This window comes from Pholis gunnellus (assembly GCF_910591455.1).
Source record: "Pholis gunnellus genome assembly, chromosome: 13".
NCBI lineage: Eukaryota > Metazoa > Chordata > Actinopteri > Perciformes > Pholidae > Pholis > Pholis gunnellus.
The window spans coordinates 9,408,883-9,425,182 of NC_136540.1; the positions used below are offsets into that span (position 1 = coordinate 9,408,883).

General features: G+C 40.8%; 1 protein-coding gene across 1 annotated transcript in view; it reads left to right on the forward strand.

Annotated features, from left to right (window-relative positions):
* fat3b (FAT atypical cadherin 3b) overlaps nucleotides 1-13,232 on the forward strand; it is a gene marked incomplete at both ends in the record, with an annotated part of 59,533 nt that extends 46,301 nt beyond the window's left edge. Inside the window, 6 exons of the mRNA XM_079172002.1 lie at nucleotides 651-1,070; nucleotides 2,537-2,792; nucleotides 7,973-8,071; nucleotides 8,713-8,772; nucleotides 9,054-9,092; nucleotides 12,469-13,232. Of these exons, the coding sequence (XP_079028128.1) occupies nucleotides 651-1,070; nucleotides 2,537-2,792; nucleotides 7,973-8,071; nucleotides 8,713-8,772; nucleotides 9,054-9,092; nucleotides 12,469-13,232 (1,638 nt within the window). The remainder of the gene's footprint in view (nucleotides 1-650; nucleotides 1,071-2,536; nucleotides 2,793-7,972; nucleotides 8,072-8,712; nucleotides 8,773-9,053; nucleotides 9,093-12,468) is intronic.
* Between the last annotated feature and the right edge of the window lie 3,068 nt (nucleotides 13,233-16,300).

The following is a 16,300-nucleotide window of genomic DNA, read 5'->3' on the forward strand; positions in this document are numbered from 1 at the left end:
TGACTTTATAGCTTATATTGAGACTGTAAGCCCAATTAATGTTTCACATTGTGAGGAGGTGCTTATTATTCTTCTCTAGAATACTGCAATTAGCAGAGAAGTAACCATAGTCGACAAAACCTTTCAGGCTGCTTTCACAGCAAATTGATACATTAGCTTTGTTCGTTGTGTTTAGGGACATTGAAACGGGTGTGAAAATAAAGCCTTTACTCCTGGAGCTTACTCCTCCCATATCCTATTAAAACACAAATCTTTAGGATGAATCACTTCCTCCATACTGCAAGACCAGACATGTGATGCCTGTGTCCTTTGCAGTTGTAAGTAGATTTAAAAAAACAAACAATATAATATGTTGCGAAATCTTTTACACCAGCAAAATGTCAGTAAGGTTTTTGGTTGTAAGACTTTTGTAACGCTGGTGGTCAGACTGGGTGGAAAAAGACAGATTTTTACCGTGATACCTTTTTTTCAGAGATAAATTATATTTTTTAGAAAAGGTTTCATCATCCCAACAGGTTTACTTACCAAGTTGGAAATATGTGTTTGTTTTTTGTCTGAATGGAGGTGAATTCTATACAATAATCCCCATATTTCATTTTCATCATATTTATCTACATTACATTTATGATATTTCTCCTTGCATTACCCAGGCGGAGCCCCTGTCTTACGTTGGCCCAGGAGAGATAATTGGCATTGGGGTCCTTGCCTTTGTCATCATTTTCCTCCTCATACTCTTCATCGCCTTCAGGAAGAAAATCAAATTTAGGAAAGACTCTGACCCGGGCCCAGGGACTCAGGCTGTGATGGGTGTGTCAGCTATCTCCACAGAAACCAACTACATGCTGCACAGGACTGGCATGGGGGCAGAAGGGATTGAGTTTAAGGCCGTGCGTGTGTCGGGATCTCCAGGGGCCTCGAGCATCTATGGGGAGGTGGGAGGCAGCACCTTGAGCCCTCCCCAGGTCATGGTGCGACCGACTACCCTCTCCCCTCTACCAGGAGGACTCAGCAACCAGGGCATGAGTTGGAGTGGAGATGGTGACAAGACCACCTTCAGTGAGGGCAGTCAGGTATGCAAAAGCTTGCATGTGTGTGTATTAATGATTTATCCATCAATATATATATATTTAAAAAAAGGTGTATGTGTATCATAAAATGACTTTACATGACTTTGTTGTGGCAGTTTTAGTTGAAATTAAAATGATTTTTATTTAGAATAAAAAAGAATTCCATAGTTCCACACAATATACTTATAAGAGAATAACATGATACATTATTGGTAAATTAACTTGCATTCAAATAGCACCTTTCTAGTCTTCTGACCCCTCAAACCGCTTCACACCACCACAGCACCACATTCACACACCGATAGCAGCGGCTGCCATGAAAGGTGCCTCATGCCCATCAGTATCTAAACCAGTGTGCGACATACGGGGGGTCTCGGGGAGTTTGAGAACCCTCAATTGACCCTTGAGATACCCAGAAAGTCTCAATTCAATATTTTGGGGGGTCTCTAAAATACTGGAGTGCTGTGGTGGGGGATGGACGGATGGACTGGCCACCCTGATGTCCACCGGGTATTTCCTACAGTGATCCAAACTAATCATTCACACACACACACACACCAATCGCACTGCCTTTGGCTACTTCAGTCACTTGCCCAAGGACACGCGGACTGGAGGAGCCGGGGATCAAACCGCCCATCTTCTCATTAGTAGACTCCTGAGCCACGGTTGCCCCATAATATCAATTTTGTTTGATGATGTTAAGCTTCTGTATTTGTTTTATTATTTGAAAGAGACTGAGTACATGTACCTCTACTCACCTCCTCTATTACTCTTATTCTTACAAACAGCCATGGTGGGCTTGAGGAAGGGTTCACTGTCCTCAGTCTACAAAAAAAGTGCTTCCATTGCACGAAGTAAGAGAGAGGACATTTTAACTTGAATACATTTTAATATTGAAGATATGGGACGATGACATTTTAGTGATAATATTAAAAAAAGTATTTTTTAAAGCTTTTAAAAGCCACCATGTGAATAATTTGAAAATTCATAGATCCTGCAATAGCATCAGTCATATCAGAAGTGGAGAGAAGAACAACACTAAAGGCATTTCTTATTGGATTTAAAAGATGCTTTAAAACACATCTTAAGAATGTTTTTAGAATAAAAGGTTAAAGGATAAGGCTGCCAATATTCTATATTTTTGTCCCATAAAAAAAAATTATTCAAAAAAACATGTCCGACCAGTTGATGGCTCTCAGCCGCAAGACATACATCTTTAAAAATAGATCACAGCTTTTATTTTTAAAACAGGCTGCTAAAATAGATGGGCACTGTAGTTTGTAGCCAACATTTCCCACAGGAGTAAATGATGGATTAGTTTGTGACTATTTTAAGCTGTGCACTAGTGAGAATTATTGGAAGCAGTATTAGAAACAATGTATTAGAGATAGACTTGTTATTGGATTTGTTAGACAAATACAAATTGCTACCTTTTTTTTATGCATTGCTGTTTTCTTTTGTCTCTCCAGATGAGCAGCTTCCTCTCAGACATGTCTACCGTGCGAGGCGTGGCCAATAGGAGGGGCATCGCTGTGTGCAGCGTGGCACCCAATCTCCCTTCTGCATCAGCCTGCCGCTCAGAGCACAGTCCAGCCCACAAAGTGTCCTGGGAGGGACAGGAAACGAGGGAGGAAGGGCTGGAGAGAGGGAGAGATGAAAGAGAGGAGGAATGGGGGCAGAGAGCTTTTGAGTTGGAGAGAACACAGAGGGATAACAGTCCACAGGGTAAGACTGCCATCATGTGCATGCACATTCACACACTCGCGTGCACAAACAGTGTCTGACCTCTGACCAAAAAGCCACAACGTACACGGGCCATGAACTCATTTGTGTTACACTCGTACCATCATCTCCACTGAGAGAGCTTAGTTCACAGTGATCTGAGCCTTTTGATCACACACATCAAAGGAAGTGTCCAAGAGTAAGCAAGAGTGGTTCATATTTTTTATTTTTGCTATAATTCCATTTCAGTTTTCCAAATTACGAGCCCGTAAATGATAATATAAAACACTTTCCTTTTACACTGCTCAAATTGGCAATTGTGTCCTCTTCTATCTGGATAACTCTCTTACATCTCCTGTGCACTTCTGTTTGAATGGGCAGGGTAATCAGCCAGAAGTGATCTCCTATGTTCTTGTCCTACTTTTGCTCCAAAAAAAGTTAAGACAAAATCAAAGTAGTTAGAACACTGCCACTAAAAGAAATGTTTCTGTCAAGTTTTCTACCATTTTTTTTTGTTTTCGTCCAAGTGTCCTTTGTCACCTGAGAGGACAACAAACTGAGGGTGAGTGGTGAGAAGTAGTTGTCAGATAATTCCAGTCTGACATTTAGCTGCCAATGCTGTCAACAGCAAGAGCACAGTTCACAGTTTGTTGCATCTCTTTGCTGAGGTAGTCATCACACAATTCGATTCTCTGTCCAACCAGTTGTTTTGAATAACACAGCCTGCGGCGGAAACTTCCTGCCTGTTAATTATTGATTCCTTCCTGTGGAAATGGGAAATAGGTTATTTTATTTGTTATGCTCCCCTGTTGAGTGTATGCACATTAAAAGAAAGGCATACGCCCCTTGGGGTCAAAGTTACATCACAGTCCATTAATTAAAATGTAATATAGCAAAATAATATTCATAGTATTGGTCGAATGACTCCAGTGTTAATCAACAGTTTACTTTAAATCAATTGGAAACAGTTTGTTTATTTATTTAAACCACAGCAACCACAAACAAGTATAATAATTAATATTTCAATAGATGGACACAAGTCAATACCTGAGGAAACATATTGGTTGTTTATCTGTTTCTACTTGCTGCTCATGAATAAATTAAATATCATAAATAATGAAATAACTGGAGAATACTTTAACAAATCTGGTTTTTGATACTCAAGTATAGGATGTCTAGAAATAATCATATTGATCTTCATTATGTTTTAATCAAAGTTTCATGATTGAATGACTTTGACAGCTCCGGCCTCACAGAAACACCAGAACATCAGTTCCTCTAATAATGCAGCTGGAGTAAACTACCTCAGTGAGGGCTTTTCAGTTCAAAAGCTACAACTATTACTGCACCTATTACAGGACACTTGTGAAGCTGTTTTTGTTGAGTTCAATTAGACCTGTGTTGGGCTTAGTATTAGTGGTAATACGTATTTCTAATTAAATATAATGTAAACTGATGTGAATGGAAAAATTAGAAAATAATGGAAAAAGTGAGCCTGATGGCACTTTAAATTGGAAAAGTGCAGGGGGACTTTAAAGGTTTGGGGCCAGAATGAGAACATGGTTTGGCTGAGTGTTTGCAGCAGGATTAGAGGAGGGGTTTGAGTCCGTAACCTCATGCATGGCTGCCAAGGTTGGCACAGGGCAGGGTAGTCACTGGCACAACAACAAATAAGTATCCGTGAGGAAAAACAATAAATGGAAAAAAAAGAGAAACTTACAAATAATAATAATAATAATAATAATTACTTGAGGTGTACCATCACCTGCATTAGACTAGCAGTTGTGGCGCTGCCTTCCTTATATAGTTGTATTGATGGTGCACTGCCTTACTGCTCACATTGCCACAGGAGCATTTGTCTTGTTCCATACGCACTGAACCGTGACCTCCTGACATCCTGGACCTCATGGACAGAGTTTTGATTCTAAAGGTGGGCCAAGCCCTGACTGCTTGTGCTCGCAGACTGTCCATAAAACACGATTTTGAAACAGACAAGGATGTTTTCAGAAGATGTGACAGACGAGGGTGACAAAGACATGCTGTGTTATGAGAGGCAAACACCAATCACAAAACAAATTGACTCTTTTAACCGTTTGTTTGCATCGTTAGGGATTACCAACCGGTCTGCCTGCAACTGTCATAATTCCACATCTCTCAGACATTCTGGAATGTTGAGTTTAATCCTATGCATTCATTTATTATACATATAGGTACACATGTAAATCTACATATGTCTGCCTGTGTCATAATAACAATGTCTGTCTGTGTTGTGTAATTGTTTAAGTCATTCAATCTTTAATTGATCAGGTTTTATTCCGTGATTTTACATCAAACTATTTGGTATCATTTTGCAGCTGAGATAGCACCGCGTTCAAATACGGAAGAATTAAAACGACTCCGTAAGTAACTATAGTATTAATTCTTTAACGTTAAGGTTAAATGAAATAATCAACACAGTTAAGATGGGAGTGGTTTTGCTGTTCCCGCCATAAAACTGGCAGTTCTGTCCGTCTGCAGGCTCGAAGGCCCGCTGCGAGCGGGAGCGTCTCTGAGAGGACATCCAGCCGACCCGAGTAGCCAGAACCTGAAGAAGTGCCTTCCTTCACCTGGTTTCTAATGTGTTACAACAATGACCAATAACTTTGAATCCTGCACACCAGATCTCTCCCTCGAGGCCTTTTGGTTCCGCCTCTTCTCTCGCTTTGTGTTTCTGACCTGTAAACTACGGCCGTCCTGTGCCGTCTAATGTGCCATGCAGCTCCTACCTGCGATGCACCACCCCGCTGAAGATGCATTCCAGCAATTTTTGAAGAGTCTTAAAAGAAAAGACTCTGAGATGAAAGACATTTTAAACTGGCAAAGGTGCCATAATGACCCCTGCTGCTGCGAAAGTGGGTTGATAACATGACTCAGCATCCTGCTGAGAAAGATGGAGACAAGGCAGAATGGATCAAGCCGAACCTCAACGAAGAAGACGACCAGGTTCTGAAGATATCAGAGAAAGCCGAATCAACAGCCACAGAGTAGTTCAACCAACTACGATCGTCCGACAACTTTCAAGATGAAGAGATGTCCAAGGAGGAACAGCCCTCCCCGCATACAGCTTAACCTCCCATCTGCCCGTCAGAGCCGTCAGGTGAAACGATAACATTTCCAAATGTAAATGAGTTTGATGTTCTAGGCCAAATCATTTTAAGTCACATATTTAAAAAATCTTAGAATAACTTAGAACTAACATAAATTGCTTCACAGTCTTCCCTTGGTGCTTCTCAAACTCTCAGCTGCTGAACGGTGCCTAAATGTTTTGAGCAAATTTAAGGTAGAAACGTCAAACGACGGATTTAATTGATAGACATCCATCAATGATAAGAGTCACTGATTCTACCTGGTCACATGTAATCCTTCTCATATATTTGTGGTTCATCGGTATTCATTGTACTGTTCATCATGTTCTTCATTCAATCCATTCATTTTGTTTATTCATTTATTTTCTGTTTAGTAGTTTAGTTGTGTAGTTATTCCAATAAATATTTCATTTATAAAGAACTTGATCCTTTGATTTGTGTGTATATGAAATAATGTGTCCCTCTACACCTTGAGAACCCCGCAGCAACCCTGAGATTAATACATTTTGAAGTTTTCCTATTTTTTCCAAAATTGTTTGGCGTTTGAATCTCATGTTAAATTCTGTCAGTTAAACCAATGGTGGCTTATGGCATAAGCTAAGTAGCATCATTCTTTTATACTAACTTATGGGTTTATAATTCATAATTGAATTCTTTATAAATTACACATGTTGATATTAATGAATTATTAGTTATTAAATCTGCAGTGAAACGTCTGCAAAGTGTTTTCTCTTTCTGCTCTTTCCTATTTGTTCGCCATAACAACATAAAGCCTCTTTAGTTTTGCCAAAAGTTACTTTTAATCACATCAGCAAAGCTGTCAGCTCTTGTTTCCAAGCCATTTAATACTCCAAATAGATTTGTTTTCAAAGCCCATACCAGGGATTTCTGCTCTGTTGGTCTTGTGTCTTGTGTATGGCTTTCCCAATTTGAACACTAATGTGAAACCAGGCGGTTCACTGCTGCTAAATTAGATCACCTGGTGGAGCTATACGTACCTGTCTCTTGGCTCAACAGACAGTCTTCACAGCAACAAGCCGTTATCTGAAGTCATTGTGACACATAAGCACCTGCTCTGCCCCTCTGGCAGTTGTCTGAAAAACAATCACTCAAGAGGCAATTCTGACCCCGAAATAGCAGCTCCACAAAGGAAAACTTTGTCAGGAATCCTGCCGACTTGTATTTATTTGAAATGTTGCCTCTAAAGTCATGCAGGTTACGGCTAACTGGAGACCCTAAGGCTGGCAGCTTTCTCCAAAATGAAATTTAATCTGACTCGTCCGCACAGACAAAATGTCAGGTTTGTGACTGTGACTCTGCCTTTGATTATTGCAGTGTGAGCAGGCTGGCCACACCAACTATTTCATGTGATTGGTTGTACTCCGGGCTGCATTGTACCTGCTGTTTGGAGGAGTTTGTGTTTCACATCTTCTTAAGCAAACCACACCAGAACAAGTAACTCTGCGGTATTAACTCTCAATGACACCTCCAGCTGGTTGAAAATGCTCTAGGCAGCACTTGAGAACAGACCTGAATTCATTTTTGAGTGCACTGAAATTGAACTTGTCTATCGGTGTGGATAGTTTGTATGCCTGTGAGTCTGGAGGATTGGTGTGGATAGTCCAAGCCTATATTAATCAATACCAGCATGCACATGTATACATTGGAATGGGTTTTGGTTTCCTGTAGTACTTTCTCCTGTTCATGCTGAAGACATCCCTTCAGTGTGAGAGAAGGGAAAATCCACAGCTGTCACTTGGTACAGAAATGCCTTCCCCACATGATTTTGCTAACTCTGCATAGTGGAGTAGTGCCAAGAAGGGATCTCTTCCCGGGCCAGGATGGACAAAAACAATGAGTACAGCATTCAATAGTTCCATAAATGTACATATAGGCATGACTGTATTGTAAGATAGCCTTCAAATGTTGAAGTTATGTTGGCTAAATTCATTATTTTTATGATGAGTGTTGACATGTTGATATGGCTCATTGGTTATTAAGAGAAACGCTTCCAGGAAATGAAAATGAACCTGTGTTTTTTTGTGTGTGTTACATTAGAAGTGTCGGAGCTGGTGGACGAGGTGGCATGTCTCTCAGACTCCACCTCTGAGGAACACTCCCTCAGTTCCTACACTTCGGAGGCCTTTGATGACAACGGTAAGACTTTAAAAACAACCCCCACATACTTTGCACTTTACTAGTTTGCCACATACTGTAAGGCTTCTAAAATATATGCAAAATAAGGGAAACATGCATAAAAGGCTGGGAAGCAGTGCTGTCGATAAAATTCTCTGAACGTAGGAATGGTCCACTTTTAGTCTAGTGCTGTATTAACATATTGAAAAGCAAGCTGAAAATATACCTTTAAAAATGCTTCATGAAAGTTACCTTAATGCAACCAAATCCATATGTTTCAAATGCACAAGTCTTAGAAAGGAACATGGTGTGCCTTTTCCCCCAGATAACTCAATACTATTGATCTTTCCCTGGTTTAAAGTTAGGCGGCCTAACACCTTAATGATCATGTGTGTGTGTGTGTGTGTGTATTGTTCCGTTAAGGAACCCCATGTAGATGCTTTGTTTCCTGTCTGATTACTGTAGCTGCAAAGACTTTGTGTCCCTCCCCTCTCATGAGACACACATGAAACATGCATACAAGACAAACATGTCTCCTCTGTGCTCATTACGCACATTTTTCTCACCTCAGATACAGACGTGACATCAAACCTTACCCTATTCACAAATGCACTGACATTGTCTCTGTTCTTCTTCTTCTTCTGTTTCTGCATTCTGCCTAGCCTCCATAGTGACAGTCATACGTCTAGTCAATGATGCTGTTGATAATATTGAGAGTGAAGGTATGAAAAATATCTTCTGTTAACTCTATCTCTTTCGTGCCTGTCTTCTGATGCCAACGTGTTTGTTCAGTGCTGTAGCTCTAAGACATAATGTTCTGGAAACAGCCACGCCTCAACTGTTCAATCCCCTTTCTGTTCAGAAGAACACATCCTGCTTAGATTTCCAATATTTTTGTCAGTTTTCTGACACTGGATGTCTCTGTGTTTCAATTTTCCCCTTTGGTTTTTGTGTCGTTTGTCTCGGTCTTTCTCTGACTCAGTCTCTCTTTCTCCCTTTGTAGTGTCAAACATGGACAATGAACAGCTGCGGAACAGCCCTGGTGAGTGAGATGAAAAGCAACTTAAAAACATCTTTTAAACTTTCCATCCCTTTGGCCTTATTTCTCAAGCCGTGATCCCCAAACCCAGCCTTTTGTGTTCTTTCTATTCTTTACTCTGAATAAGTTGATCGTACCCTGTGCAGCACAGATTACCATTTCTGTTGATGCACATTCTTTGTTAACCAGACTTGAATGTAAATTTAGGTTCCCAGTTTCTTCCGACAAATGTTTGGTTTAATAACCAAATATCGACGGATCCTCATTAAGGATGTCAGTTTATGTTTTGGTTTTATGTAAATAAAAAAAAAGCAGATTTAAATGATCAACATCAGCATTGACTTAAAACAAATGCAGGATCAGTTGGGCACTCGACACTTCCTACTTGTAAACACCTCTCTGCAATCATGAGTGGATTAATAAGTAGGAAAACATCAGTGTTCTCCCATATAACATTCATAAATATATCAATATTGTGACCTTAATAGTTACCCCCATTATAGATATTAAAAAGCTTGTGGGAAATGTGTACTTAAATAAGCTGGCGACACCCCTTATATCAATACGTCAAATATGTATATTTAACATTTCATGTTCGTGTCAGCTCCAAATGTTAGCTACAGCTTGGGATTGATATCAATATTGTTAATTACTAATTAGGCGAGAGTGTTTTGGCTTTCCTGGCCAACAAACGCAGATAAATATCTTAATTGAATCTTGGTGTTGTAGTTATTTAACTTTTGAAAAGGATCCAGATTCTGCAGCGCATTTTTATTATTTCTTTTATTCTAAAACAGCTTTTGATCAAATAAAAACATAAAAGGCATGACCCAGTTGCACCTGATGTTCTTGTCAGTTGCTTGCACTACAGTCCCAAAACCAATATTAACTGGCTCATAGTTAGTAAGTCTGTTTGTTCTCAGTTGCATGTAATTAACTGGGTCCACAAAGCATTGCATTACCCAGACTCACCCAGAGCAAGACTGCGTTCATGGCTCTGTCGCTGCCAGCAGAGTGAAGCTTTATTTCAGCCAGAGAGAATTAATTGATGAATGGAAGTCTTGTCCAGTCCTTCGTTCCAAATAACCCTGTGGGCTCGGTGTACAAACACGTTTTCCAATTTTAGCTATGTGCTAATGTCAAAATAAGTGACAATGAGCATACTGTACAAGCCAAACATAGCTTACTGCAGAAACAGCTGCATGAAAAGGACAAATATGCCAATATGATGAGAAAGATACAAATTATTTATGTTTATTATTCTCCATTTGCCTTATCATTAATCCTGCTTGCATGAGATAACATGTTTGTGTGTACAATTACAGTGTGCACGTGCATGCAGGTGTCTATATTACGCGTTATCAATTGTGTTGGTGTGTGCATCTGTCTGTTTACGTGTATCTGTGATGTGCTAAATGGCTCTCTGCCAGCCTCCCTCTTCCATTATCCGGTTGACTTTGTGTCATAACTCACCGTGCCTTCCTGCATTCAGTCGTTTCTATGAGAAGAGCATTTCATCATCAAAGACTTCCTTTCCCCATAAGATATTCGTTTTGTTTTTCCCGCTTCACTGACAGCAAGTCGCCACCTGCAGAGCAAAGATGAGATTTGTGTAGAGTTCGTCAAAGAGTATATTGTGGATTGTAAGAACATTCATTCATATTATATTCATTATTATTTCATTTCACCTTTCATTTGAACATATTTCAACCAGAGATGGAGATATTTCAGCAGCATGGCATGCAGTAAGAAGTCCCACATGGTTTGTGGTTTGTTGGCAGGGCAGTCTATTAGACATCTCGGTCCGCACGTGTCATGCATTATATACCAGGAGCTGGCACTGCTTATGAAGTGTCCCACACAGACGATAACCCCCCCCCCCCCCTGGCTTCTCTCTCTTCATCAATATGATATTTTTTCACTCACAGCTCATTAACCTAACTATGAATTATGCAACCTGCATGCTGTAGTTTGTAGGAAGTAGCGGATTAGTTGAGGGGTTGTGTGTCAGTCCATTTAACAGCATGAAGTCAGCTGTAGGAAAAAAAGGAATTTTGTTGAACTGATTTTATTTGCACATTAATAAATTCTAAATGAGAAGTGGAGCAATTAAACAACGTAAACACGCAGTCCCACACAACACGTAGTGAGCTCCATAGTGAGACGGTAATCAAAGACATTCACAAGCCTCCTGCTGCATCAGAGACACAAACAAACGCGCACGTACGTACTCTCAAATATGCAGCGCACGCTCACATGTACAAACACACTCTCGTACACGGAATTAACAACCAACACATTTCTATGAAAATAAAAAGAGATCAAGGGAGTAGATAATGAGCCGAGGGAAGGGAAAAGAGGAGAAACACAACAAGCCAGAGTATATGCACAAGCTATTTATTAATTTTGGGAACATTTGCTGATCTTTTTTTTTTTTTTCTTTTTAAAAAAAGGCAGAATGAGGAGGATTTGGCTATTGCAGTTTGTGAACAACTCAAAGTTGGCCCCTCCTCCCCAGCTCAAAGATACCAGAAGCGTTAGGTTTAGTGTGCTCGGGTGAAAGCCAACCCCAGATTCATTTTATATTGGAACCAGCTTTGTGCCGTTGGTGCTTCGTCTCACTATATTTGCGCTTTTTCAGCCCTGTGTCCATTTTCGCAGTTGTCCTCTAAGAGGCATACTTAAAATCTGGCAACCCGTTGCTTCCTTTTCATCAAGGACAAAAGCCCAGAAATGTCCCAAACACAGCAAAATAATAAGAAAAAAAGTCTCTGCAGATACACACACTCCTATAAAAGGTCATAAGTGATGATTGAGACGATCATTTCTGGATGAGTCTATACTTTTTGTTTTCATAAAAGGCACCTTGTTTTTCTGCTCTTACAGTTAGTTGCTGTGGCTTAAGGAGAGCAGAGATGGAATCTGAGTGGTTTAAGTAATTATGAACATCTTCAGATCACTCCCTTTAGTAACTGGAAGCATATTCACTGCTGTCACCTCACATACTTCCTGAAGATAAGATCGCCATGATACCGTTGCTTTAGACGTTAAGTGATTTATTGATGTGTCACCTTTCGCCGGCTGATCCTATTAGATAGATGATCTCATTCCTTGCTCACACTGTGCATTGCAGAAAGGCTGTTAGTAACGTAACACACACATTCAAGAGAGAACTATACTTTCAGTGATTTGGCAGCACGTTGTTTGTCCAGAGAATAAAGCCGCAGGCTCCTAACAGTCTGTTAACTAAAAGACAAATCTTTTCTTAAGTCTCTTAAGTAGGTCGCTTCTACTTGTTGTTCCATTAAAGACATACTATTAATCACTGAAAGTCCTCCCAGCTATCCGAAAAAGGTTCATCTTGTCCTTTTCTTTTCAGCATACCGCTGGGAGTCTTCCAGTCAGACTTCGAGCTGGTTGTCACCATCACGCCTGCGTCCACCAGAGGTGGGATCGCATTACAACCTCAGCGAGACCCACCAAAACATCAGGCGAGGAGGCAGCACGCGGTCCCTCCAGCTGGACTACAAAGTGATGGGCTACGGCGGTGACAGGGGCCGAGAGCGGGGACGGGAGAGCGGGAGGAGGGACTTCCAGTGGGAGAGAAATCAATCGGGTGAGTGGGAGAGGAAACGCATCCTGGAAAGAGAAGAAAAGAGAAGGAACAACAGGGAAGGAAAGGACACAGGCAGCATGAGCAGAGACATGGGGGCCTTACAGGACCACAGAGACCAGCAGCAGGGGCACGGCCATGACGACAGCTGTGAAGACAGCTCCTCGCCTGTTTACGAGGAATACCGAGAGTCCAGCCACGACCCAGAGCAAGGTGAAGACACAGAGAGCCTTTATGACACTCTACCCCCAACCCGACGGGCCTACGAAGGATACCCGTTAAGCCCCGCGGGCATCAACCTGCACCCGGCTCAACTTCTGCCCCCCCTAAGGGCGTGGGACTCACAGACAGGGGAGTGGAGGGGATCGCAGGAGGATCGCGGTGGGCTCGGCTCCAGCAGTCTGGCAGGTTCTGGGGATGAGCTAGAGAGACTACTGAACCTGGTGTCCCTCAGAGCCCGGAGAGCCACACGAGTAAACAGAGCCTCTACCCAATCTGAACCCACAACAGACTGGGATGAATTTAAATGAGCACACTAGACTGTTTAAAACAAATAGATTTAATATTCCTTTATATATGAAAGGGAGGCAATGACCCACTCTGATTATACTTGACATTTATATTATTACACCGTTGGTCCACCACCTCAAAATAACTAAAGAGGTGAATATTACCATTTATACTTTGATCAACCCGCTTTATTATCCCGCTGCAAGCAAACACTAATCCACCACCAATCCCCCAGCTCATTTATAAGCTGGAGGAATGAGAAGAAATATATGTGTTCTCTAGGTACCTTCACCTGTGCTGCGGGAGAGTTAGTGGAGATTGGCTGTGAATCAATGATATTGCATTTATTATTTATGGAACTACTGGAGCACTGCATTTATCAACATCAAAATATGAAAGAAACCTGTCTCTCTGTTTTAAGATGATACCAACGTATGAACATATGTTATCGTGTTTTTCATACTTTCAAAAAATCGCACACAATAATTGTGTTTGCTCAACCGTGTAGTAGTTGATGCATTTATTATTTTATTGGCACATGCTGGGGGTTGTTTTGAAGGAAACTATTCGCCCACATCCCAGACATAGCCTCAGAGATGTTATTAAGATTACCAGACGTTGATACCGGGAGATCTGTAATCAATAATTTCATTGTTCTATATTTATTTATTAATTACACTGTTTGGTTACTTGGGACCGCCTTCGTGAACACAAGCGTCAGGCTCATATAGCTATGATTAAATATAGCACTTTATGTAATATTACATATTTTCTCATACAACACGATACCTGCTCTGCGGTTATGAAAGACGGTGAGTGGAAATATACAGATCCTGATGTACATATGTACCTTGTATATATTTCCAAAGCTGAACTTCTAGCAGAATTTAAAATGAATCCCACTTTACTCTTGGTATTAACATGTGATAGGGATTTTGTGCTAAAAGGCTTAGAGAACTATGTGAAAATCCTTGAAGTTCAGATTCAATCACCCAAGACATGCACACATGGTTGCCTCACTGATAAATGCTGCTGTGTTCCCATTTCACACACACACACACACACACACGCACACAAAGGTAACGTAAACTCAATGTCAAACAACTTTGAAATGCAGGCAGAACACACAGGTGGGAAGTATTTAAGGATTAACATATTCATACCTGCAGTTCAGGACAGTTGTGGATTGTCAATGAGCCTGACTATATGTCTGTTGTCAGAAACGGCTGCACTAATCTGCCTTCATCTCACACTTCAGCTATATCCTCTGGTAAACATGACTCGTCGTGTTTCATTCGAAAAGAGGGGAAAACTGGCAAAACGCTTAATGATGTAAACTGTAAACAATATACTGTTTTGAGCTCTTAATAAAAAGGAGATGGAAGTTATTACCAGGTATGAATGCAAATCATCCACATGGGACAGTGTGCACTGTACATGCGTCTTCATAAAGACGTAACACTGAAGAAAGAAAAGCCCTCAAATGAAATGAAATCTAACAAAAAAATAACATTAAAAGATTTAAAAAATTTTAAAAGTGAAACGTTAGCTAGCCAGTGGAGAAATGGATTGATTTGTTAATGCAAGAATGTAGTTTTGTAAGAATAACTGTAGAAAATGTTATATGTACTATATGGAGTAACTCTTTGGAAGTACTGTAACAACCAACACCAATAGTAACCAACATACCAACTGACAGGTCTTAACATATTCATGATCAGGGATCAGAGTGTGACCTCATGTATTCATGCCTCACAGTATGGTGTCCATCTATCCATCCATCTATTCATCCTCTTCACCCGTCCCTTTTCAGATTTACTCTGTAAGTCGGTTGCTGAAGCGTGTCTCAGCTTGCATCGGGCAACAGATATAAAAACCTCCTGGACAGGTCCAACTGACAACAAAAACAAAAAAACATTCACACCTGTGGGCACTTTACCGTTTCCAGTTCGCCTGGCCTGCACGTCTGTGGAAGGAAACTGGAGCACCGGAAGAAAACCCACAGGAATACTGTGAGACTCTGCGCAGCACATAAACCTAGAACCTCAATGCTGCAAATCAACACTGCAGGTGGGCAACCTTTGCTGTCATGTTTAACTACTCTACTGACATCCATTACAGTTGAATCATCTCGCAAATTACCTTTCGAGGCTGCTGGATCTTCAGTTATTTCAGGTGGCTGATGTGCTGAGGCACAGTGTTCATTTATCAGTGTGGATGTTCAAGGACTTGAAGAATATGCTACAATCAAGCAGATTCAAAACTTAACTGGAAAGAAAATGGCATATGTCTTACGGGTGAATATGTTTCTGGTGTGCTGTAGCAGGTGAGCTATATCTCACAGCAGACTACGTGAAATAAATGACCCCCCCCCCCCGCCCCCCCAAAAAAATATGTAATCGTATCAAGTTAGTCTTGTCACGCCTCTTATATGTATTTCTCTCCTTCCCGACTGGAATCTGGCAGGTTTAGCAGAGCTTAATGTCATCCATGTGCCAGGAAGACATGAAGGCATAAGAATGCCATCGAAGTTCATAAATTATAAAATAAGAAAACAATGAGATTATTTGTAAACGTGTGATTATCTTCTCATTATGCGCTTCCGTTTCCCTATAGAACTGATTGCTTTGCTGACTTGAATTGATGTATCCGGCTTATTTTGTGGCACTCTTTGTTCCGTTGACTTTATTTATTTACTGACCCAGTGCTATGGTCAAATTCTGCAGACCATGCATCTCTAAAAAGCACCTGTCTGTGAATATAATACTTTTGCTGTCTGTGCAGAAAAGTGTTATGAGTTTTGTTGTCAGCCATGGAAAATGCACACCGCATTCCACAGCCTCGCTACGTATTTGTTTGATAGAACATGCGTCTCTGCTCATAATCCACATCAAAGCAACCTTAATTGCTGATTGTTACAAGGTCTGCTACAGGCATGTGAAGTGACATTTCGTAAACGCTTTATGTTAAATCCTTTAAAAAAGAAAAGAAAAGGTGACCAGTCAATAATTATTCATTGGTGACAAAGGGTTGAAGGCAGGCACAGGTCAGTTTGCTCCGTGTCTACACTCAGCACTCACTCTGTGTG